This window comes from Rhinocladiella mackenziei, assembly GCF_000835555.1.
Source record: "Rhinocladiella mackenziei CBS 650.93 unplaced genomic scaffold supercont1.1, whole genome shotgun sequence".
Classification (NCBI taxonomy): Eukaryota; Fungi; Ascomycota; class Eurotiomycetes; order Chaetothyriales; family Herpotrichiellaceae; genus Rhinocladiella; species Rhinocladiella mackenziei.
This window is the reverse complement of record NW_013550604.1, coordinates 413,887-438,462: the sequence shown is the minus strand read 5'-3', so window position 1 is coordinate 438,462 and position 24,576 is coordinate 413,887. Positions and strand designations below refer to the sequence as shown.

Sequence of the window (24,576 nt, the reverse complement as noted above, 5' to 3'; positions counted from 1 at the left end):
CGGAAGACGCGGACGTAACTTGGACAGTTGATCTCTTGAAGGTGATTCGAGGTTAGAGACGGCTGAAGAGGCCTAAAAGCTACTTGTTGGTTTTCTTCAAGCGCGACGAAGGTTGCATTGGCAGTTGCCAAACCCGGCATCTTAGGAGGCTACGAAGAAGTAGCACGAGCACCACCTCCAAAACAACTTCGTTGACTTCCAGCGTCTTTGACTATCAGTGTGAAAATGGTCGACGATATCATTCATACAAAGCGGGAAAATACTTCGCTTTCAATGATGAACGAGAGCAAGAAAGGTCGGATCTCCACCACGTTCGGTCCATAGTGCTAGAAGGTGAGTTCTACAAAGGGCCAATCCAGAATCCTGAGAAAATTCTCGACATTAGAACAGGCACAGGCATCTGGTTGGAATTACCGTCTCAAGTATATTAAATGCGAGCTGACGTTCCACAGGGCTATCGACAAGCTCCCCATGGCAGAAATCATCGCCACAGATCTCTCTCCAATTCAACCATTATGGGTTCCGCCCAATGCGCCATTCCTAGTAGGCGAACGAGAGTCTGAATGGACATTTGAGCGGGATTTCGATGGGGTCCATATCGGCCAACGTGGGAAATGCCATTGCGGATGGGCCTAAATTATTCCAGCAACGTACGAATCATCTCACACTAGGCGGATGGCTGGAATCCATGGATTCGAGGATTGGAGATCAATGGACGACAATAGTCCGCCAGAAGAGAGCTCTTGTCACAAATGGCAGGTCGAGTGATGAATGTCAGTCCTTTGATTAAAGGCATGGTGGATGATGCATGATTTCAAAATGCTCAAAGGGACACCTACAAGATACCTGCTTCCTTGTCATGTCCCTTATCCTGAAACTGATTCATTCCCTAGGCCACCTTTTCGCCATGATCCGAGGACAAACACCTGGAAGAAGCTGGCAATGTCCATGAATCTCACAATGCTGGAGGCCATCCAAGCATGCAGTTTGGCCCTATCCACTGGTGTCCCGGTTGGAATCAAATGGAGATGGATCAAGAGCCGGAAATGATTTGTCGAATTTGAATTATCATATGGACACTCGACTGTGAGTTTGCCAAAGTTCTTATCCAAGGTCATGGCTAGCTAACGAGCTCCTGAGGTACATTGTCTACGGAAGGAACCCATTATGATCACAATGGAAAGACTAAATGGGATTTGGGTGGGTATTTGATTTTCAAGATGGAATAACGGGAGCAATTGGTGGTACTTTCAAGGACACCGATCTCGTTGACTTGTTTATGAGGTGCCATAATACCTTCTCATTCAGCTCATGGCAGAGACGGAGGCGACCAAAGATGGATTTCTCATCTCTGCAGATGCTTTGGTTTTATGCAACATCGACGCCTCCTGTGACAACCGCTATCGACGAGATCTTTTCCATCCCTTCTGTCCCTTACCGTCATAGTCAACCTGATGAACGTTGAATACCCGATCATTGGGGGCTCGGCGCTGCTAACTCCGTCGCTAGTTCCCATCTCCAAGGCTCGCTAATTCATTCTTCTGATCTTCCAACCAATCGCAAAAGCGCCCCCTCGGCGATAAAGTGTTGCCACCCTCCGCTGTCTGCGAGGCTGTTGACTCCTTAGTAATTGATGTACAATTTACCATACGCTCTGGCCTTGCTATATTTATACTTCTTGATGGTGAAGGAAAATCTTTCTTTCTTTTTCCTTCTAATATCCCACGATTTCACGGTTGCCAGTCTCCGTGGCTCTCTCCAACTGGACTCCAGCCATCCAAGTTCAAGGTTGAAAAAACGTTCGACCAGATCAGAAGAAAGGAACAAGTAGAAGACTGATTGACCGGCGTAGCCAAAACCCAAACCATGGCTGAAATCCCACCTCGAGCAAAATCCATCCTCGTCCTCGGCGCCGGCGAACTAGGTACCGCCATCCTCGACGCCCTCACCTCACACCCTCTCTACAACCCATCATCCACCGCAATCACACTAATGATCCGGCCCTCCAGCTCAAGTCACCCGACTCCGGAGAAGCAAGCACAACAATCCCTCTTCCGCGAACAAGGTATTCGGCTAGTCGGAGGCGACTTTGAGTCCTCTTCTGAAGCCGAACTCACAGATCTCTTCCGCCCGTACACAGCCGTCCTGCATGCCGGGGGCATGACGAACTCCTCGGGCACGATGATGAAAATCACCCGCGCGGTTCTCGCTGCTGGTGTTTTGTACTATGTCCCCTGGCAATACGGCGTGGATTACGACATCGTCACGCGCCAGGGCGGGCAGGGTATGTTCAGCGAACAAATTGACGTGCGGGACTTGCTTCGTTCACAAACGAAAGCCGACTGGGTTGTGTTAAGCTGTGGCATCTTTATGAGTTTTCTGTTCGAGGAGTTTTGGGGTGTCGTCAAGCCCGTAGAGGACAAAATCCAGGTCACGGCCCTAAACTCTCTCTCTGACATCCTCACAGTGACTGCAACAAAGGATATCGGGCGCTGTATGGCCGAACTTCTCTATTGCCGCGATACTCCGGTGAATTGTTCAGTGTACGTTGCAGGCGACACTTGGACGTACGCTGAGTTCGCGGAAGCCGTGGCGCGGGGAACCGGCAAAGAAGTTATCAGGCACGAGTGTCCTGTTGAGTATCTGAGGGAAGAAAGCCAACGGGATCCAGGGAATCAAATCAAGAGGTATCGTGTCGTGTTTGCCGAGGGGAGGGGGTTGAGTTGGCCAAAAGAGAACACCTGGAGTGCAGAGAGGGGGATGCAAATGGAAGGGGTGGAAGAGTGGGTCAGGAGGAATTATAAATGAACTTGGAAGAGAGAAGGATTGGAGTTGGTGTGTAGAGAGGAGCAGGACGGGAAATACGAAACGAGCCAGAAAGGAAGATGGGATGCCGGGGGATTGCACAGAGGAATCTCGACAATATCAAGCACTCCTATGTACTATGATTGCCTAGGTACTGGTATCGTGTGCACGCTCTCGTGGAGGAGACTGAGGTACTCGAGCACATCGGTTTATCCTTACCTTTTTTCCCTTTCTTCAGGAATTAGGAGAGAGAGAATTTCATTCAAGATCAAATCCGGCAAATCCTAGTAAATGGCCGTCTATACGAACGCAGTGCTCAATCCAAACCAACGCACAGAATCGGAATGAAGCAATGGTTCAATTCAAATTCGTTCCAAATTGCAACTCACATCTCACAGCTTGCACTGATGTTCCAAAGCTTCGGGTTGAAGTATTGTTCTCACACTGTGGCTCTGCTCAAAACTGTATCGGGCGCATTTACAGCCTCAATTCTGTGGCCGTAGAATCGTAGCATTCGTGATCGCGATCGTGATTGTGATTCAGATGTAAAATGAGAGCTGGAGTTGCCGCCTAAAGAAGTTTCTCACTTGGGGGAAAGAAAAAGGTATCTTCATTTAGTAAACATATGTCTTCCACCATCGTCAATTTTTCTTGTTTCACCCATAACCATACTTCATGCGCTTTGAGGAATTGAGATTCTCCAAATTGGCCCGATGAAATTCACTGGTTCTTCGTCCATGTTCAAAATCGCCAATTCTTGAATTGCAATTTTGGCCGTAGTCCAGTAGCCCATCGATATCCAACAGTGATACATGCATGTGTCGACATGTGGGGATCTGCTCTTTCAACTTTTCCCCGTTTGCTATCATGAGCCATTTCATTTGCGTAATATTTCCAATCCACCGCGGCGGCGGACCACTTGGCTGAGTGGACGGCTCACCACGCTTACGGGACTGTCGTCTCTCTTGTTTGTGCCGGTCTTGAGATTCCGATTGTTGTCGCCATCGACACTGTCATCGGACGAGGAGCTGAAGTACGTATCGATTGCTGCTGTGGGGCTGTCGCGTTGACCTCGCTCTCGGTCCAGATCGGGGTTGGCCCATGCTGCAAGTGCCTCGACGACGGCTTCGGAGCGTTCAGGATCTGTCGCGCTGGCACCAGAGACGACGATGGCCGAGGTAGGAGAGACCGGTTCGAAGGGTTGGACATCTGCTTGTCTTGCACGAGAGATGATAACAGTAGACGCTGGGGAAATTTGTCCCGATGATGGAATCTCAAATGCCGGATCGTCAAGGTCAGCTGGTGCGGGATCTGGAGGATTTGTCGGCAGAGACACCAGTTGACTGAATCTGCTGCTCACTCGTTGAGGAATGATCGGTGGCGTCATGTCTTTGGTAATTGAAATTCCGACTGCCCGGTCGCCTGGCTGATTCCTTGCTCGTGTCTTGTTGACGGTGATGCCATCTCCAATTCCATCTCTAGTTCCTCCGGGGCTATCACGAGTACCATTCAGACTGACTTTATTCGGGTCACAACACATCGTCTTGGCTTTGGCCCCTTCGATACACTCCGGGTGCGTCCAAAGAGCTCTCTTCGCTAAGCTGTCTGTACGCTTTCTTTCTGTGCGACGCCTGATGAACCACCATCCAGATGCGACGAGAACGATAAAGAACACGAAGATCGGAGCGACAATCGCGGCAATCTTTTGCGCTTCGGATATACCTTTTGGTTCGGGAATAGCAGCCACCGTCATATTTATATTGGTGGATTCGGAGCCGGTCGATGAAGGAAGGACCGACTCCACCGTGGTCACATCACCGGGTGAGGCGAGTGTCGACGGAGCAGATAGCGAAGTAGAGAGAGCGGATAAGGTCGAGGAAACGAATGTGGTGAGCTGAGAGCCCATGGTGCACCTGGTTGAGATCGAACCGGACCAAGCTGATGTGACTGAAGTGGCGGCTGGACCTCCGAAGGGCGACAAAGGAGCTGGAGGACCACTCCATGCTGACGAAGCGATCGCCAAGGGCGATGGCAATATCATGCTGCTAACTTTAATTTGAGTGGCCGAGTCAACGTATGGGGGATGAGAAGCCAAGGACACGTCCGCTGGGCCAAAGATCGGTACAACCGTGGTGGCCATAGTAATGGTGGTCAAAAGTGAAGTGAGAAATCTCGCGGAGTTGATGACTGCGTCCTGACTCGGTGGGAATAATGTGCTCCCTTGATCTGTTGTTTTGACCGTCGAATCCGTTTCTTGCTCCTGCAATGCGGCCGTTATCTCTATCTCCGTCTTGGTCTCGCGGCCTTGTTGTGTTGAGGATAGAGTTACGAGGTTGTGGAGGAGATATGAAGGTGCGGACGGCCAGGCTCACGCTAAAGAGATTTTGATCAGGCTTGAAGCTGTGCTCGATGGAGGATCGGAACTCGTTAGGGAGGCGGTGGTTGCAGGGTTTGGAGGCAAAGTATCATCGACCGCGCTTGTCAGATCGGCTGTTGTCTCAATACGGGGAAGACGTGAACAAAATGTGTCCAAGCGAAGGCTTGTCTCCGATGTCCGGAAGGCCGTGAACTCGATCGTCTTGCCTAGATTGAGGCTTTGCAAACTCGTCGGTATCAGCACCGACGATTGTCCTGCTACAGCTCGTCAGAATGCCCAAAATAAGAATGAATACATGATTAGACACGTCGATAGAGTTTCAACCAAAGTATGTAGGGCTCATATCAGTGTCTAAGACACCCAAGTCTTTCGCAAATGAACGGGCAAAGCCGGACCTTGAAAACTTGAACCAACCTCACCCTTGCTCTCGAACGGGCATTGCAACAAAAGTCTCGGGAGGAATGAGAAGAACGTGAAGTGACTTCAAGACATGGTTGGGAATCTGAAGCGAGAAATGAACAAGGCGGGCAAGGCGCACGCCTGGGCCAAAAAATTTTCACCTGGAAAGGCATGGGTACCGGTCTGAAATTATGATTAATGGTTGGATATTGTGGACCATCCACCTCTGGATTCTGTGGTCGAAGGGTATCCTGCCTCCTTCCCACTCAAACCGGGCGTAGTTCAAACTCTTTGGGCCACGGTGGAGTCCACTGGTATCATACAAGATTCGAAGAACCTGAACCGTGCAAGTTCTAATACACGTACTATGAATGATCAGTACCCGGGCTCAACTGCAATAAGATAGACGCTTACAGGGACGAATAGGTAAGGCACTTGTCTCTCATACTCCTCCCATGCCCGGCCGTACTTCTTTCGACAATGTTCTATGTCTCGAATGGCCCGATGGATGATCATGGCACTGAAGAAGACCGGGTAAAACCATGGGAAGGGTGATGACAGGCCTGTCACTGCCCCCCAAGACAGGGCAAAGAAGAGATCGCAGGTATAATGGATCTTTCGCGCGTAGCCATCTGATCAACGTAAGTACAGGGTGAGCCACTCGATATTCTATCACACTTACACCACCCATCCGCAAGAAGAGTGCCGCCATCTTCTGATCTAATGACTTTTGGATTCTCAACTGTTTGCCATGGCAGCTGTGGAAACGCCTTGCGAGTGGTGGCCTCTCCCAACTCTTGTGCTCGGAAGCGATTCTTCTGGCTGTTTGCGGTATCCCACACCCAGTAGACCAACAAATATACCACGTACAAAACAGCGAGGGCATATTTGTTCCAAACGTACGTGCTCGGCGCGTGGTTTGCCAGGTAAACCGTGCAATGGCAATAGGTCAGGGGCACACCGGCAAGGTTCCAGAAAATGAGCATGAACCCCCATTTCTCATAATACATGTCCCAGGTGGGGACAATACACTCTTCACCCTTGCTGCAGGCATTTGCATACAAGAAATGTGCCATGAGGAGAAATCCGACTTCTCCAGACACGTACCCGTGTAGCTCATGTTGTCGAGCGGCAGTTCCCAATGTTATCAGAAACAGAATGTACCAGGGTAGTCTGACCTCGAAGAACATCTTGAAGTCGAGGATGCCAAACATGCGTGGATTGAGCTCCGCACCCATGAAGAAATCATACGGGAGAGAACCCGTCATGCGATGCTGCTTGCCCCGATAGACGGCGGAGGTATAGGCCACGATGGAAACCATGAAGCCGGAAATGATTGCCACGGACATGAGGGGACCGAATTCATCGATGATCTGGTACAATTTGAAGAGCCCGGAGAAGTGGAGGCCGAGTGCCACCATGATGGTAGTCCACCACGACCACACACCAGAGCAGTAGTAATCCAGCCGAAGTCCATTTTCGTGGGGTAGAGGCTTGCCTTTGGTCCAAATCCCCGGCATCAAACAATAGCAAGCACCCTCAAAGATGAAGAAGGTCCAGTACATAGCCCAGGCTTTGGCTGATGGCCATGCGCCGTAGTAGGCCATGCGAAACAGGCCTTGGAAGAATTCCTGCAGAGTCTCCCCTTCTCTGGGTGTCGGGAATTTTCCGTCGTAGTATGTCGCGCCAATCCACATGTAGTACATCAGAAGTGGAAAGCCGATCATCATGGCCGTGACTCCCCATGGTCCTCCAAACTCGAAGTGGCCGGATGTATCGACCTTGGGGTCCATTCCTTTTCGCCAGCCGTCTACCAATTTTTCCGAAGAGACTGAAGTCCCGTTGCCTGCCTTGTCCGTGTATCCATTCTCTTTTGGTTTGACGTGTCCATTGGCATATCCATGCATTGTTTCCGGAGTTATCTCTTCGACAGGACGAGATGCTTTTCGAATGCTTCTCGGAGCTCGCCTGACCGGAACGATATCATCTTCAAGGCCGGTTGAAGAATCCTGAGCGTCAGAATCTTCGGTCGCTATCATGGATTTTCGCGATCGTGGCTTTCCAAATGTGCCGGGGGTTTCGACATAGCCGGGATGAATTGTTTTCCTGTTTTTGGTTGGTGGGAGTAGAGTGGTCGTGGAGAGACTTACTTGGGCGTTTTGCCCGCCTGAGTGCGTGTAACTGTCATTTTGAAAAGAATGTGAGCATATCAATTGAAGGAGCGGAAAGGTTGAGAGCGCGAGGCGGAAGGGGGATGAAATGGAATTGGGTCTCCGCACAGGGATGATTACGTAAAACAGTCCATGAGGATCGACCGCATTCGCGTCCTCACATGACATGTGAGATTTGATGGTTTATTTTCAAAATTCATTCTCATATTTCCTACTAATGATGTGAATATGGGAGTCCAAATTGGGGGGTCTCGTCATGACCTACACTCTTGTAAGCCATACCAAACCCGGTCTCAGGAGCTATCTCAGGGGAATATCCAATTCCAAACATCATCACCCCACTCAGTTTGTTGTGATTGTTTCGGCATGTACTCTGGGTCGAAGAGAGATGAGGAACAAAGCATAACTACTGGCCGAGAAGGGTTGGGATTTTCACGTTCATCGAATCTAGCCGCAGAAAAGACTGAGGGATCGCCAAAAACTTTTCTGCCATCCCTCTCTTTTTCCTTTTTCTCTGTTTCATATTGTGTATCATTGTTGCGATTGCTGAAAGGATTGACGTTGAATATATGGGAGCTGACATCCGGCAGATAGGCCGATATAATCCCCCCTGTCGTGATAAAACTACGACATCTCGGCAGATGGAAGAAGGCTGTGGTGAATGGTAGTCGCTCTCCAATGAACAAAGGTGAAGATATATTCAAGATAATCCCCTTCTCTAGGCCATACCCAACACTCTCCGCCGTGCATAGTCCGAAAGCAAAGCCAAATTAAAAAAAAAAAAAAAAAAATTGAACTCTCATCTTGAACCCGGACCCTTCACATTCTCCCATCTCAAGCAGCAGCAAAGGTCAAACAAATGGTCGGTCACACTAGCGACACCACTGCAGAGCAAAATCTCTCTAACCCATCCGATGACGTTTCCAAATATGTCGACCTATCTGGCGAAAAGATGAAAGCTTTGACCTGGGAGCAGCGTCAAAGTCAACGAGACATTCAAATCGGCCAAGACTGAACCCACGGACATTGTCGTCAAACCTGGTGATCGCGTCGTATGCAGCTTCCAATCGCCTGTGGCAAGTGCATGTACTGTGCACATAAACTGAGCAGTTAATGTAAGAAAACCCATGACGGCACCATCGAGAACGTCATGTACGGCCGCACGGCATGTATCCTGGGCAACTCACGCTACACGGGAGGGCATGCGGGCGACCAAGCCGAGGATGTCAGCCAATCTTCTCAAATTTCCCGACGACGTGCCTGATGAAAAAGGCCTATACCTGTCCGACATACTCAGCACGTCGTGGCACTGTGTGGTCGACACCGGTGTCCAGAAAGGAGATGTTGTCGCCATCTGGGACGCAGGACCCCTTAATCACATATGCGCGGTCGTGTCCTTCATGTGCGGTGCGAAACGAGTGATCTTCATCGACGGCGGACTTGGCGTATGGCGCCTCGACTCCGTCAAGTGCAAGCGGCCCAATCTTGAGACGATCGACTTCATAGATCTGCCTAAAGGCGAGAGCAGGAGCATCCCTTCGACGCTGAAGACGATGGAACATGGTGGCCCCGACGTGGCCCTGGAGTGTGTGGCCGGCGAATATGCCAAGGACGGGGGGGCATTACTTCGAGCTCCTCCTCGGCGCGGAGACAGACGCTTCAGAGATCATCAGTGAAATGATCGCCTCTATCAAGAACGTTGGCCGATGTGGTATCACGGGCGTGTACGCCGGGTATACGAACCACCTTGACATTGGCTTGCTGATGGAGCACGACGTTCGGCTCGTCGGCAACGGCCCGGCTCCTTAGATCTGTACGGAGAAGATCTGCTTAAGTAGATCCAAACCGGAACACTGCAGCCATTGCACGTGCTCAGTCCATCGTGTCGCTCTGGAAGAGTTGGAGGATCCTGGCCTGTGTCCTGAGGAATGGGCTGGGATGGGCTGGAATTATGTCACGAATCTTGATTCCGATGGTCACCAAATCGCCGACATACTCTCTGAAGCCATCCCGCACGTTTTTCTTCGGATGCCTTTGTTTGACCTATTGAGAATGCTCGAGATCCATTAGATTATTTGTCTCTTGATGAAGGCTGGACTGAAATTTGTCACGTAGCGGTAGGCCAACAAGTCCGCAATGTCGTGAGTTTGAGCGACAGGGTGCTGTGTGGAATCAGGGGCGTCGAAAGAATCATCTATGTCTCGGAAGCCGGTCCATAACTCAATGACTTGTGGCGACGACTTACTACGTTCGGGGCCTCATCTTGAATATGAAGGAGGAGTGGAAAGCGAAATTTCTCCTCTGTTTTAAGCCTGGTGGTGCAGTGTTGGCCATATGTGGCGCCAGGTTTGACGAAGGCCATTGCGACTATCAAATTGTGATACGAGGCTTCCGGTATCTTGGGCCACCTCTCCTCAACATTTGGTTATAAAAATATCTCCAGTGGCCTTGTACCATGTTTCCAGGGGGGGATAGAGGAAGAGAGCCGGGCGCTGCCAAAGTCACACGATTCTGTCCGTCGAGGAATTGTTGTTGTCGAGGATGGGTCTCGGGTATGTCCCCAGCGTTGGTCCGCAGGCTGGGACCGAGGTCACCAGGAAGATGGATTTGCCATGAAGATGCAAAGCGGTGCTTGTGCGGAGACTGAACCGTTCAGCACGATGCTCCAGTTCAGGCGCTTTTGGTCCTGTACCTGCATGTTGATTGCAAAGGAGGGAAGACGTACGAATCAAGAGTGAGATGGAAGGGGGCGGATGCGCCAAGGCACGTATATAAATAAACACGTAGAGTAATCTGGACATATCTTTCATAATCAATTCACCATCCTAACAGCATGGCAAGGATTGACGCCACGAGGATGGTCAATGGTGTGGTTATTGAACCACTTGGAGCTGAAGTACTGGTATCTTGCACAATAATTTATGTGACACGATACCTACAGCCTCACAACATTAGGTAAGAAGAAGGGGAGAGAAGCACAATCCGTCATCTCTCACTTGAGGCTTTTTCTCACCCTCCATTTCCATCCAGTTCCTGCTACCTTTCGTTATGCCCCGATCGAGTACCAGCCCTAGATCAAGCCATGGACGAATCCACATCAAACAAATTGTCATCAAGATGGCTGCTAAAGTAGTGGACTTTAGCTCCTTGGGTCCATACTGACTAAGCTCCTGCATTCACCAAAAGCCCTCTTAGGAATACATTGCGTCCAATGGTGATCCAATGGATATGAGATGGACAAACCGAGCAAGGTATCTTTGAATTCTCACTGGCTACTCAAACGGCGCTTGCTGACTGTTTTGGTGTCGGCTATTTGACATTTCGGTAGGGGGTGTCCATGCACTTGATTTCTGGGGGGAGACGACATCCTTGGTATAAGTATGGGAGAAGGAATGCAATGGAGAAAGGATACGATTCATTCTAGAACGAACAATCCCACTTCTCATACCTCTTCTGCTTGTTAGCTAAAGCGAAACTCAGCCTCAGTTTTCCCAGATGCCTCTTTCCACCAACGAACAGACAAACAAGACCGCTGAGGCCTTGGTGAATACTTTGAAAGGTGCCTTTTCAACACCACCAGGCTTCAGACCAGGTGTGCCTCCGTGTCCACATCTCCCGAACCAAATCTTTTATTGACCCCATATCCTAGCTCATGCCAGAGGGATCCTGATCAACGGCACATTCACACCCACGGCGGAAGCGGCATCATTGAGCTCAGCACCACACTTCAACAACGTTTCGACCCCTGTGATCGTCCGATTCTCTAATTCAACAGGCATTCCTCAAATCCCAGACAATGCAGGCGATGCCAATCCTCGCGGTATGGCCGTCCGCTTCGTTCTTCCGGATAAGAATGGTCGTCGTCACCATACGGACATCGTCACTCATTCGACACCATTCTTCCCCGTTCGCACCGGCGAGGACTTTCTTGAATTCTTGGGAGCCATTGGTGCTTCATCAGCCCCCGACGCCCCCCGGCCATCCCCAATCGAAGTTTACCTGGGAAAGACTCCCTCGGCCGCCGCATTCGTGGGTGCTCCGAAACCAACACCCTCCAGTTTCGCCACGGAGAAATACTTCGGCGTCAACGCTTTCCAGCTCATCTCGTCCGACGGCAAAGGCACCTTTGTACGATATCGCATTACCCCCGACGCGGGCGAATCTCATTTGACCGACGAAGAAGCGAAGACCAAAGACCCCGCGTTCCTGCACGACGAGATCCAAACGCGTATGATCGACGGCGGCGCCTCATTCACACTGTCCGCCCAGATCGCTCAGGAAGGCGACACCACCAACGACGCCACTATTCGATGGCCCGAGGACCGCCAAATCGTCAAACTCGGCACCATCCAGCTCGAATCCGTCACCGACGACAACGATGAGAAGCAACGCACCATGATTTACGACCCGGTCCCGCGAGTCGAGGGCGTCGAAGCCGGTGATGACCCGCTCATTGATATGCGCGCCAGTATTTACCTCATTTCTGGCCGCCGGCGAAGAGCAGCAGGACCGCATCAGTAAATCCGTCCCAGTCCGTTAAAGGCCTGCGTTGATGGTGGGCACACGAAGCGAAGAAGGGACGAGACCGAGAATGGATAGCATGGTTCGGTCGCGTCATTCTTGGCTGTCAGGTCCGACTGGCTCACTGCCATGGTGAGGATTTCTCTCGTATTGCATCGTCGAGGTCAGTATGCGCCGGATATGGATTTCAATGAAATTATCATCCCAGGAATGCAAAGCATGTCCATATCACAATGCCATCTGCTTTCTCCCAGAACCAAGTAATTTGATGACCGTCTTCGTATTCCAGTCTGATTAATCTAACTTTATACCCCTAGAGAAGACAGACCTTTTCCGAGAAAATAAGTCTCAACAGTCAGCTCCATGGTGCATGCCTGACCATCATTATCACGATAGCCTTTTTCCTTCTGGCTCTCTTTCGCCCTGTCCGTGGCGCCCGCACTGGAACATGGCATTTGATCTGATCTGATTTGATGTGATTCGCACTTGGTAGACGAAATGAATTGGCAGATGCGGATCTGGGTTCAGATCAATGTGAAGATGCTGCGCAGACGCAACTGTGGATTGCATTCCGATTCTGAACATCCTCCGCCATCGGATTCCGGCCCCATATTACGGTCCTTTCCCCTGCCCTGGTTCGTGTCCGTATCCACACATCGACCCACATCCCAGTGGACACCAAGAAGAAGCAACCCCCCCCCCCCCCCCCCCATAACGTCGATCGGAAGTTTTGCACTCACAACCAATTCTGACCTCGGGTCCTCCTGACTTCCTTCTCACCTTTGAACAAACCCTTCTTACTCGTGGGGATGCCCATGCCAATCAAACTCGCCAAGATCATCACACCCGCCTCGACCGGATCAATGACATTAACCGTCCTCCTTCCGTCTTCGTCACGAACACCATCCTTCGCCGCGCGCGTGAGGTCCGTCATGCCGGCACAGCCAAGCACGATGGTGTCGGCGCCCTTCATCACCAGTGCCCGGGACGCATGGGCAATGCGCTTCGAGACCTCGTCGCGCGGGCGGGACTCGAGCTCCAGCACGCCCAGATGGGTAGCTTCGCTGCCGATGTAGAAGTGCGACAGGCCGTACGCGGCGACTTGATCGTCCTGGAGGATCTTGGAGCGTTGGGCCGTGGCGACGATGCCGAAGCGGCCACCGAGCATGCGTGACACATACAGGCTGGCTTCCATGATGCCGATGATGGGGACGTCGTAGGATTCTCGCAGGGCGTCGATCAGAGGGTGCTTGGAGAAGCATGCGACGAGCATGCCGTCGAAATTTTGCACCGTTTCGCCGTTGGAGGCGGCGTGTTTGGCCAGATCGCGCAGGACGGCTTCGGTGGACATGATGGCATCGGTGGTGGATTCTATGGCGGTGGGGGCGGGGTAGGGCGCGGTGTAGCCGGTCACTTCGACACCCGTGGGGATCACGGGGCGGATGGAGTTGAGGCATGCTTCGGTCATGGATCGGGTGGAGTTAGGGTTGATGAGAAGAATCTGATGCGGGCGGGGGCGTGGAGGAGAGGTGACGGGGGGTGAGAAGGGAGATTTGGCACTGGTGGGTCGCGTGCTCGGTCCACTGCCGGCAGGCATCGAGGGCATCATGGGCATGGAGTTGGTGCCGGACGGTCCCGGGGCGGCGGAGCGGGAGACGGGGCGGGCGGATTGAGCATAACCGCTGTGTTGGGCGATCAGTGGTTGGGCATTTTGCCGTGGTGGTGAGATGGGCATTGTGGGTGGGCCATTCTGCGACGACGATGAGACGGCGATGGGATAGTTTTGACCCATGGTGCTGCTTCGAGAGCGAGGCCCATCGGCGAACGGGTTTCCTGAAGATGTGCCGGGTTCATTGGTCGGTGATTGGGGAGGGAAGTATTGGCTGGGAAATCGGCCGCCATAGGTATTCGCGTTGGAAGGCGGTTGTAAAGGTGGTGATTGAGACGGAGCAGGTCCCATGATATGGCCCGAGCTGGGCCCGAATCCTGAGCCGGAGCCGGAGCCCGACGCATGACGCGTTTGATGAGGTGGCATGTCGGAATCGAACTCGTACTGGAGAGGCTGTGAAGGTTGAGGAGAAGATGAAGGCGAAGGGCCACCAGGACGGAGAGATAGGGGATGTTGTTGCGATTGAGGTTGAGGTTGTTGTGAATCAGCCATATCTGCCCGGTTTTGATGTCGACAGCCCCAAGCGCCCGTTTTTGGATGCTGGATTGGGATTTGCTAAGCGAAGGGGGTTTTTGTGTGGACTGTGCAAGAGGGAGAAACAGAAAAGATACTGGCGATGCAGAATGCGTATACGAATGGATGGCGTCTTGAAGTTGCGTGGCTAACAGGGGCCCATAGGCTAGATCCAAGGAGAGAAAGCCTGTTTTATTCTCCGGCGCGGGGCTGAAACCGAGATGGACGCCTCCGAATGGCGACAATGATACGGGAGGGAAAACGACGAGGGTGTGTGTATGGGACAGTCCTAAAAAGAAAGAGAAGATATAAAATAAAGCACGAGATCCCAACGTGGAATCAGACCCCAAAGTCAGAGTAAAGGTGAATTTGATCCTTTCCATCAGCCTCAGGTCGGAAAACCGACAGGGAGAAACTAGGCAATTAGCCATACGAACTAACGAACCCTCGTCTGCGGATTTTCTATATTTGGACTCCACCGTGGGCCCGAACGATCACAATCAGGGAAGTCAGTGTTTTTACTCCCCTAGAGCAAGTCGGGCTCGACCACGCCCGTCTGTCCAACAATCCGCGCATAATGCTCCGTCCGTCGATGCTTCTCAAAGGCAAACACCTTCTCTTTGCCCCGGCGACACAGGCCCAGATCGATCTCGGCCACAATCAATTCATCCTCCTCCGTCGACGCTTCCACCACCACCTCGCCATCACAATCCACAATACAACTGCCTCCGATCAAGGGGTATTTCCCGTCTTCATATCCGCACTTGGCCACGTTGATGCTGAAACACGCATTGGCATAGCTGTTGTAGGTGATGCATAGTTTGTGGTGGAACAACGCCTCTTCTTTGGCTTTTTCCGGCGTGGAGATTTTCTTGTTGGTCCCGATCAGTTCGGGTGCCCATGCCGTCGTGTTATATCCACACAGAACTAATTCCACTCCCTGTAATCCATATGCCCGCCACGCCTCCGGCCATCGTCGGTCATTGCAGATGAGCATTCCCACAATGGGGTCTCCTTTTCCCACTGTGTCCGGTTCATTGGGTTGGGCACCCGATTTCAGGCTCGCCACATCTGGTACCAACCCCGGAGCCCGAAATGCTTGAAATCCCAAGTCGCCCGGTTTGAAATATCGTTTCTCCAATTGATTTGTCGCGTCTTTGCGTTCGTACGGTTCAAAAGTCCCAGGGAGGTGCACTTTCCGATATGTGGAGATGACTTGATCCGCCGCTCCGGAATAATACAGGCTAGTATTATAATGAACATGGTCGTCGCCCGTACACTCGGCATATCCTAGGTACATGTCCATCTTGTATTCTCTGGCCTTGTCGACGAGAGGTTTCAGATTGGGCGATTGAGCCGGATCTCCATCCACTGCGCGGTCAAAGTATTGTTCCAATTCATCTCCCTCGAGGATATGTCGGGGAAAGAAGGTGACAGGGGCGATTTCTGGGTACACGATCAATTTGGCATTCTTCCGAAAAGCCTCGTCCATCAATTTGATCATCCGATCGATGGCGTCGGACCGTGGAGTGTCGACATGGATGGGGCCTAGTTGGGCTCCGGCGACAATGACCTTGCGGGTGGATGATGCCGTGAGACCGGCTACGGACCCCATGGCTCCTGTGGCCGTCTGTCCCTGAGAGGAATCACACAGGCTTCTTGGTCGAACTGTGCTCTGGCGGGAGTCGTCGAGAGTGAATGGCGGAGCTGTTCGATATGAAGGCAAATGCCATGTGAAACTGAAATACGGATGGCTCACATCTCCATCGGATTCACCCAGAGACATTCAAATATCTCGAGAACTCGCATGTCCCGGCCCCTCATGGCATCTCTTCTTTCGTTATCAACGCGTCCTCATTGGGATGATGCCGCCTGTCGCTCTTGTCCGCGGTGGCAGTGGATTCCATGGACATCACCGAGCATTGCAAAAGCTCTTTGGGCCATCCATTTTACCCAACTCGTGATATACCCAGATATCCAACCGCAAAGACATGTATCTCATCTCTTCCGGTCATTCTCGTCCTCCATCCTCCCAAATGGCCATTTATACCGTCCTTTTTTCGCTACTCTCCCATCCGGTCCTCACTTGCGTCTTCATCCCCATCACGGTCCTCGTCCTACGCGCTCTCTACCGAGTCTCTCCTTTCCACCCACTCTCTCATATCCCTGGACCTCTCCTCCCTCGTCTCTCCTCGCTCTGGCTCACTTACCACGCCTGGAGCGGTGATGAAGCATCTCTGGTCCACTCCCTTCACCAGATATACGGACCCATCGTCCGCACCGGTCCTGACAGCGTCGACATTGCCGACGGAGCCGCTTTAGCCGCCATATACCATGAAAAAGGTGGCTTTGGCAAGGTCGACTTCTATGCTAACTTCGACATCGACGGGCACAAATCCATCTTCTCCGAGACAGATCCCACGAACCGGGCACCGCGTGCAAAGGCCGTCGCCGGATTATTCTCCACCAGCAGTCTCAGACAAGGCCAAGATATCATCTACCAATGTGTCGATCGATTCGTAGCCCGCTTGTCGGAGGGAAAGAAAGAGGACAGGCGAGGAAGGCCTCTGAACGTGTTGAATTTTACCCGAGGATTGGCCGTGGACGCGGTCTCATCGTACTTACTGGGCAAGACGTATGGGGCGCTCGACGAGGATGGGACCCGCGAGGAAAAGCAAGCGGTGCAGAAGGAAGGATCGGGATCAGGGCCTGCCCGTGACGACCACATGAGTGCCAGTGGCATGGTCGATTGCTTCGTCGCCGTCGGCCGGTTCTGGTATTTGCCACCGTGGGCCTTTAAGATCGTGGAATCTCTCGATGCATGGTGGAACGCTGAGCCGGGCGTCTCAAACAGCCTCGACGTCGTCGACGCCTTTGTGGCTCGTGTCGTTGACGATGCCGAAGGAGTGATTCGGGCCTCGGAATCCAACGACGAAAAGTCGACGCACCCGTCGACATCGTACCCGGCACGGTTACTTCAAGCAGGCTTCACGCCCTCGGAGACACGTGCACAGTGCAAGGACCTCATCTTTGCGGGCACAGACAGCACGGGCATGAACCTGGCAACGATCTTATTCCTGCTCGCGAAGAACCCTACCGTCTACGCAACACTGCGCGATGAGCTCAAGACCGCGGGAGACCCAAGATTCGACGACCTGCAATCACTCCCGTACCTGCGCGGTGTTGTGAAAGAAGGCCTCCGTCTCTCCATGGCGAATCCATCACGCCTCCCTCGCGTCGTGCCCGCCCAAGGCTGGACCTTTAAATCTACACACTTCCCCGCCGGCACAGTCGTGAGCTGTACACCGTACTCTTTGCATCTGAATCCAGATGTCTTTCCGGATCCAACAGCATTCAAGCCGGAACGTTGGCAGGAGCCGTCGGAAGAGATGATGCGCGATGCCATACCCTTTGGACTAGGCAGTCGGCAGTGCATTGCGCGCAATCTGGCCACGGTGGAACTATTCTGTGCCGTTGAAAGAGTGGTGCGTGCCGACGTTTTACAAGGTGCTAGGACAGTCAAAGATAAGATCGAGATCCTCGAGTGGTTTAATAGCAAAGTTATTGGTGAAAGGGTAGATTTGGTTTGGAAATAGCAAAAGAACCAGATAGATTGTGATGCCTCGGCGTGGTATAAAACACCCCTGTTTGCCATATTCTGAAGTCGAGGAAGCCAAAGATGAGAGCCTTTGGACTTGTCCGTAATTTCCCATACCACAAAGCCTTCATGTTCGTTTTGCGCGACAGGATGTCACCAGTTCTCGAACGGACGAGGTGGAAAGGATGCGGTACGGGACCTTCAAACCGACGGCGTAGTCCACGCTTGATATTTATCAGGGGCAATACCCCGACTAGGTTTGAACCATAAGAGTCCAGTAGGCTAGCATTGCTCCAGAGGGTCTGAACTGCAGCCGTATAGGAGCAACTTATAAATCATTCTCCACGCATGCGACTTCTCCAAAGGTGATTTCGAGGTGATGGACAAGAGCCCCGACACCCCCAGCCCAAACTTTGACATCCTGGCCCGTGGAAAGCAAAAGCGAATCGAGGATACCAGAGATTTCCACAGAGACTGCCAAATACTAATATCGCCAAGCATAAAGCTTCACATGGAATCGTTGAGGGAGAGGTTTTGGAGTGTAACGCTGTCTCCAGTTCTCCGAACGGTGTTGAAGGCCGAATGGCACCATTGGCATCAAGAAACCTGAAAGAAAGAGTATGTATTTGATGTCTCCTATATCCGATTGATGGTTGCTGGTTTATCGGGCTCAAAAAATTTCAAATGGCGAAGCTGGCATAGCATATTTCCAATGACAACCCAACCCGCCAGTCTTTGGACTGTCTGCTTGAACATTCGAGTCTGCTCGGATGGATGTTTTTGGGAAATACGTCGTACGTCAATCCGGTGTTTCTCGTGATCACGGGGACTGCATGGTCCGATTCCAAACAGGAGACAGAAGCGAGCATGGACTTTCGTCCGAGTTTGGCGAGGTATGACCCCCTCGCTCTCTTATTTCTTTCTTCCACATGACAATCGTATCATAAGCATGTGGCATCTTCTGATGATAGAGGGTGGTATTCCTGTCTTTGGAATGAAGACATCGACATAGAGGTCGAGCAAACGGAACGCATCCACTGTGTATATGTGTATTGTCGCACGTCTGTGAATGAAGCCTCAAATCCTATACTTCTGGATTGCCGAAATTCTAGAAGGAGACATGTCTGACTCTTAGTTTCAAAGACAACATCTGCTCCCCCGAAGATGGATTGAGATGGTGACATGTCAGAGGTCCTCCCCAGCGTGAGCACTGCTCTTAAGAACATGAGGTATCATAGAGGATAGGACAGAAAGTATGAAACTAACGCCCTTTCTCGTCACCCTGTGAGCTCCTTGGACATGAGCTGGGGTTCATGTCCAAGCAGTTCCGCATGAGCGAGGAACGGGATGGTGCTGAGATAGGATTTTGGGCCGTCTACCTCGCGGACGAACTCCAAGCCCACGGATAGAAGGATTGAGTGCGTTCCAACGCACCCATCGTTCCTATTCGGGTACATGAAACGCAGCATTTTTAGTTTTTAGCGAAAAGAAACTCCAATGACGAATTTGCGAGTTGTATGGAGAGAAGAACAACCTGGGAGATACCATTCCCGCAATTGGTCTTCGCGTCTGGAAGGATTTCTCTTTTCGGGGAGAGGTAAGAATTCCTCTTGGACATTGTTTGCGTTGTTGGCCCAAGCCCAAGCGGCCGCATCAAGAATAACACGCAAGGGATGGAAACTTTCGTGACATTTGGTGCTCCTGCAGCGGTGGGGTGAGCAACTCGAGCGCCATTCAACACAAGCGGCAAAGGGGTGGCATGCAGCTGATAGCTTTTCAACCTGTTGTGCCGAGTGATAATATCACGGCACATATGTATAAATAATAGAAGAGATAGCAGAGCAATGAGCAGGGTGTAATGCAGGTCCCTAAGCCGATGGAGTCAGAGGTAGACATGGAAAAGGGACCGAGTGGCATTCCGGGAGTTTGATGGGGATATTTATACCTGTAGGAATTACTTTGGTTCGGCGAAGCAATGGAGATGGTACAATGTCTCATACTCTTCAATTCATGCCTCGGGTTTCATATTGCTTCGTTGTATGTACATTCAATCCGTGAGATATCCCCTAGGACGATAGTCAATAATTGTACATGGACAGGATGAACCTTTTGGTTAAGAAAGGCTACTCAACCACGTCCGTCGCGAACTTCCGCTCCAACACTTCAACTACCGAATGTTTTCACCGGGGCTAGAAAGTCAACGTCGGACGGCGACCTCTTTGTTCCAGCTTCATTCCCGTCTTCAGCACTCCGATGTTCACCCTTTCCGGCCAGAACGTTCTGCACAAAGTCATAGGCAGTAACGATCCGATCCTCCGGACCCACTAACTCAAACATCCGTATGATCCACTCGTCTGAATCGACGATGAATTGATCGAGGCCCGGAATAGACGATAAAGTGTTGTCGGAGATAGACAAGAAGGGAGGGAGGAGTGGGGTTGTCAAGGAGAGGAATGATGAAGCTGATATGGAAGTATTTTCCGGAGAAGGTACATTGGATGTCGGCGGCACAGGCAAAGTATTGGTCTCGCCGGTAAGTCGGCGCTGTGTTGCTGCATTGGAGACCTTATCAACGAAGGCGCCTATCACCTCAATGCGCTGATTGTACGTCCCCTTCAGCATACTCAACTTGCACAGTTCCGGGATCCCCCCCAAAACGATAAATGTCGCTAGATCCGCTTTTGTGGGCACTTTGCGACTCCAGCCTCTCAACCGTCGCTCTATCGACCCAGCGTAGGTGGGCGCTCGACTCAGAGAGCGCAGATGTTGTCGGGAGAGGTCATAGAAGTGGTATGCTGGAATGACTTCGGTGCCAGGGTAGAGGGGCAGAAGAGATCTGATAAATTCGGCACATTTGGGGCATGAAGATGATGATGTGCCTGAACCATGTTCCTCCCGTTGAGATGGTGGGTCCGACGGCGATTGTGAGTGGTTGGGATGTTCGAGAACCAGCATCTCTCGGTAATGGTCGAGGAAATGATACACAGTCCATGCTGCCAGATGCAGACGCCTCATCAACTTCAATTTATACGGAGTGAAATCCCGAAACCGTGGACAGCTGGGGAACATGTAGACCTTCATTTGGACGAAGTTGGCGATGACGTCTAGCATTTTGTCGATTTGACTCTGCCGTTTGATCATCAGCATGAGGTAGTTGGTCGAGTTGCATGGAAGGGGCTGAGGGTAGAGAGTCTGGATGTAGCTGTAAGTGTATTCTGCCTTCTCGTGACGAACGTTGCCCTCATATGAAGTGGAGGTATTATCGTAGGCGTATTGTCTAAGGACTGCGCGGGTGATTGGGGTCGCGTGGGCTTGCAGGAAGTGGTATACAGAGCGGGAGGTCAACCGCAGCGCGAATATATCGGTGAGAGAGAGGTAACAGAAGATTTGTACGATGATCTCGTCCGGTAATGAAAAGAAGGCCTCGCCTAGTTTTCTCCTGGGACAATCAGTCAGCAATGGATGTATCCCGACCCTCGATGTCTTGCGAGAGAATGTACTAACGCGGCAATATCAGAACTCGTGTCAGCCTCCTTGGACGAATTGGATCTTTTGGACCGAGGGAGCCGTAGGGACAAACCCGCAAGACTCGATCGTCGAGGAGGATTGGGGTCAGCAGCCGAGGGCCGGCGTGAGGATTCCCCGCTAGAACTGCAATTGTCGAGGAGGGTGACGGTGCTTGATCGTCTCAGAACGCTCGTCACGGTCACCATGGTTGTAAAGCTTCAATATCACAAATATGAATACCGGGGTATTATTTGTTTCCACTCGTCAAAGGCGCGGGGAGCTTGACAGGACTGCATCGAAGCGACAGAGCCGAGTCCAGTGCTGATAGAAGATGTAAGAGCAAAGTGCCGGCAATGGGAAGTACGGAGTCCAATGCAATGCTGACGACAGGTGATCTGATCTCGCAACATCAGACCTGAACGTGGAGGAGTCCTCAGAGACAGAATTGTTCTGACGGAAGCCAGACTGCAAGTCTGCGAGAGGTTGCGAGCGGAGAATAATAGTTGAAGAAAGTCCAATTCAGTCACGAGACTACCTTTGGGATATGCGTGTTTTATAAGGTAGGGTCGATATTGGGTATGATGTCGCCGCGCCACGAGCATCAGGCTGCGCTTCTGGGCGATAATTGGGTTATCTCTTCCGTGGATGGTCAACTCCGCATTGGCGTTGCTTCGGTCCTGTTCTGGGAATCCTTCCGCCGGGGAGGGGGAATTGGGCCAAACAGGTTGAAGGGTATAAGGCGGGCTGAGCCCTGCAAGCAGTCGGACCGATTTCACTTTCAATATAGTGAATCCAGCGAGGTGCAGTCAGATGTCAACGGGAAAACCAGAGACAGAAATGGACTCGTTCCTCTTAACAAATTGTCCTGTTCTGTATCATACTGCATCCCTCCCCCCGAGAGTATCCCCATCGCTGGCTATGCTAGGTTGCCACATTATGGTAATCTACTCTAATACAAAGGTCTGATTCCGAACTCCGGGACTTTTGGTCTCTTTTCTTGTTTCTAGGTCCTCTAGTACTTCGTTCGGCTTGGAAGCAACTTCATTTGATCCATGATGTTGCCAGACAATCCCAATAGACCGTAAATCCATCTCAGGATAATGAAGAAACTGTCGGGCTCTCCCATGTGTTTCTTGCCCTTGACCATCCTTGCCAATTTGGGTCCGCCATGTTCCAGGGCCACAAACATATCATCAATGGGGAAAATCTCATCGTCGTTTCCGTTGACCAGGAGCATCTTCGTGCATGGCTTTTCCAGGGTCCCGTCGTTCAGCAACGAGAACTTGCCTGCTTCCTGGATGAAGGACTCCAAATCAGGATACCCGAATTTATAAGTCAGCGTGTTGGCCAGGTCAAAGGGATATTCCAGCTTGTTAACGTGTTCCAACCATTCCCGGTCAAACATGTGATGCGCACCGCCACCCAAACTGATGCACGCCAGTAATCGGTCATGATGCGTGTGGGCCACCCTGAGCGCATAATATCCACCTGTTGAAAAGCCCCAGACGATGATCTTCTTGTTGTTAATTGCCTTCTGTGTATCGATCCAATCCAGGACGCTGGACCACTGACGATCGGGGCTCGTGGGATCTTGCCGAAGAGCTGGCGAGTCTCCGGTGCCCGGAATCTCGGCAATGACGGTAGCCACTCCCTTTTGGAGCCAACCCTGCTGCCATACGGCGAGTTCGGTACGGTATCCATCCAGACCAGTGATGATCAAGACGCAAGGAGCGGGGTTTTCTGGTGATGCGCCGGGAGGGAGGAGGAAGTTGACTGGAACCACATCACCCTCCCCCTGAATGCCATGTGCATGCGGAATCCGAACTTCTTTGATCGGGTGCTCCATGAGGCTATCCCATTTTCATGTCAGCCATCTCCTCTTGCTTCACGTCAGACTCATGGACTGACCCGGCGCCCCTGTAGAAAATTTCGGTCCCCTTCTTCCAGGCATATTTTTGCTTCTCGGATCGAGGCGCAGGGAAACGAGAGATACGATAGACGGCGGAGCTGCGTCTGTTGACCGTTAGCAGCGTCCTGACACACAATGGCACTTCGACAGACAGATAGTATTCCGAAGCCTTTTCTCTTGCACCCGCGCTCTCCGCCTCCTCGGCGATCCGGGTGAGTTCTTCGGCTTTGGGGAAATACATCTGGGCGTACTCATCCCAGTCGTAGGGTTCCTTTAAGCCTTTCTTCAGGAGAGTCAGCACACACACATACAAATAGGCCAGGGATCAACTGCGGCGTACCTTAATGATCTCCTGCGCAACTGGTTCGAAGTCCTGAACGCTTCCGAACATAAAAGGATACACACCCATTTCGCACTTTTTGGGGGGGGTCTCATGAGTCTCTGATATTATTCACTCAGAATGTCCACGTACAGGTTTCTTCCATTTTGTCTCCCACAATTTCTGGAAAGATTCGTGGTGAATGGCAGGTTTTGTCAAAGCGTCTTTGATGTAGTATTTTTCGGCCGCCATTCTGAATGGGCTCAAAAGTAAACACTGCGGAAACTTGAAGGGACAACAGGATACTTGTAGCTATGACAATCGCGGTGAGAGAAACTCAGTAGCCGAGATCAACAATCAGTACGGTTCAGATTTCGGCCGATGCCGAATTATGTGGTGGTGGTACGACGATGTGGAACAGGGGGTTTTTGATTCAATCAATCAATGGTCGTACTGTGGACGCGACGAAGAGGCTGAAAAAGGGGCTTGTGGGGAGGGACCCAGCTTGCGGTCGCTCATCACGGTTTTGAATTTCAACTTTCCATGACTGGGGAGTCGTGTGCGTCTGGCTGGGACAAGACATACAGTTAGTTGACCAAGATGCGGGTGCCGACGAGGTGCGCACAAGACCGCAGGCATGCCTGGAGGTGCAGATGGCGGGGTTTGGACGCCAGCCCCCTTTGACCCCCGAAGACTAAGATGATGCTAAATCTGGTTTCGTTTGCGGCGTCTAGTGCCAATCGGTTCGGGCTAGCTGCGGATGCCAAATCCTTTGCAGGAAATGGTTT

At 51.6% G+C, this 24,576-nt stretch overlaps 10 protein-coding genes across 10 annotated transcripts; 4 read left to right on the top strand and 6 right to left on the bottom strand.

Annotated features, from left to right (window-relative positions):
* Window positions 1-1,866: 1,866 nt before the first annotated feature.
* Z518_00157 (uncharacterized protein) lies at window positions 1,867-2,808 on the top strand (the record flags this gene model as incomplete). The annotated part of the gene is made up of 1 exon (XM_013420761.1): window positions 1,867-2,808. One exon carries the CDS (start codon window positions 1,867-1,869, stop codon window positions 2,806-2,808), a length of 942 nt encoding a protein of 313 aa, XP_013276215.1.
* Window positions 2,809-3,682: 874 nt separating this feature from the next.
* On the bottom strand, window positions 3,683-4,945 carry Z518_00156 (uncharacterized protein; the record flags this gene model as incomplete). The annotated part of the gene is made up of 1 exon (XM_013420760.1): window positions 3,683-4,945. The coding sequence occupies one exon, from the start codon at window positions 4,943-4,945 to the stop codon at window positions 3,683-3,685; it is 1,263 nt and encodes a 420-aa protein (XP_013276214.1).
* Window positions 4,946-5,956: 1,011 nt separating this feature from the next.
* Window positions 5,957-7,769, bottom strand: Z518_00155 (uncharacterized protein; the record flags this gene model as incomplete). Its single annotated transcript, XM_013420759.1, has 3 exons — window positions 5,957-6,213; window positions 6,264-7,687; window positions 7,732-7,769. 3 exons carry the CDS (start codon window positions 7,767-7,769, stop codon window positions 5,957-5,959), a joined length of 1,719 nt encoding a protein of 572 aa, XP_013276213.1.
* A 1,110-nt stretch (window positions 7,770-8,879) lies between these two features.
* Window positions 8,880-9,428, top strand: Z518_00154 (uncharacterized protein; the record flags this gene model as incomplete). The annotated part of the gene is made up of 1 exon (XM_013420758.1): window positions 8,880-9,428. One exon carries the CDS (start codon window positions 8,880-8,882, stop codon window positions 9,426-9,428), a length of 549 nt encoding a protein of 182 aa, XP_013276212.1.
* Window positions 9,429-11,247: 1,819 nt separating this feature from the next.
* Z518_00153 (uncharacterized protein) lies at window positions 11,248-12,273 on the top strand (the record flags this gene model as incomplete). Its single annotated transcript, XM_013420757.1, has 2 exons — window positions 11,248-11,344; window positions 11,402-12,273. 2 exons carry the CDS (start codon window positions 11,248-11,250, stop codon window positions 12,271-12,273), a joined length of 969 nt encoding a protein of 322 aa, XP_013276211.1.
* Window positions 12,274-13,009: 736 nt separating this feature from the next.
* Z518_00152 (uncharacterized protein) lies at window positions 13,010-14,434 on the bottom strand (the record flags this gene model as incomplete). The annotated part of the gene is made up of 1 exon (XM_013420756.1): window positions 13,010-14,434. The coding sequence occupies one exon, from the start codon at window positions 14,432-14,434 to the stop codon at window positions 13,010-13,012; it is 1,425 nt and encodes a 474-aa protein (XP_013276210.1).
* A 547-nt stretch (window positions 14,435-14,981) lies between these two features.
* Window positions 14,982-16,070, bottom strand: Z518_00151 (uncharacterized protein; the record flags this gene model as incomplete). Its single annotated transcript, XM_013420755.1, has 1 exon — window positions 14,982-16,070. One exon carries the CDS (start codon window positions 16,068-16,070, stop codon window positions 14,982-14,984), a length of 1,089 nt encoding a protein of 362 aa, XP_013276209.1.
* A 421-nt stretch (window positions 16,071-16,491) lies between these two features.
* On the top strand, window positions 16,492-18,051 carry Z518_00150 (uncharacterized protein; the record flags this gene model as incomplete). The annotated part of the gene is made up of 1 exon (XM_013420754.1): window positions 16,492-18,051. The coding sequence occupies one exon, from the start codon at window positions 16,492-16,494 to the stop codon at window positions 18,049-18,051; it is 1,560 nt and encodes a 519-aa protein (XP_013276208.1).
* A 2,165-nt stretch (window positions 18,052-20,216) lies between these two features.
* On the bottom strand, window positions 20,217-21,766 carry Z518_00149 (uncharacterized protein; the record flags this gene model as incomplete). The annotated part of the gene is made up of 2 exons (XM_013420753.1): window positions 20,217-21,492; window positions 21,558-21,766. The coding sequence occupies 2 exons, from the start codon at window positions 21,764-21,766 to the stop codon at window positions 20,217-20,219; spliced, it is 1,485 nt and encodes a 494-aa protein (XP_013276207.1).
* An 806-nt stretch (window positions 21,767-22,572) lies between these two features.
* Window positions 22,573-24,040, bottom strand: Z518_00148 (uncharacterized protein; the record flags this gene model as incomplete). Its single annotated transcript, XM_013420752.1, has 5 exons — window positions 22,573-23,410; window positions 23,469-23,573; window positions 23,622-23,752; window positions 23,810-23,884; window positions 23,942-24,040. The coding sequence occupies 5 exons, from the start codon at window positions 24,038-24,040 to the stop codon at window positions 22,573-22,575; spliced, it is 1,248 nt and encodes a 415-aa protein (XP_013276206.1).
* Window positions 24,041-24,576: the final 536 nt, after the last annotated feature.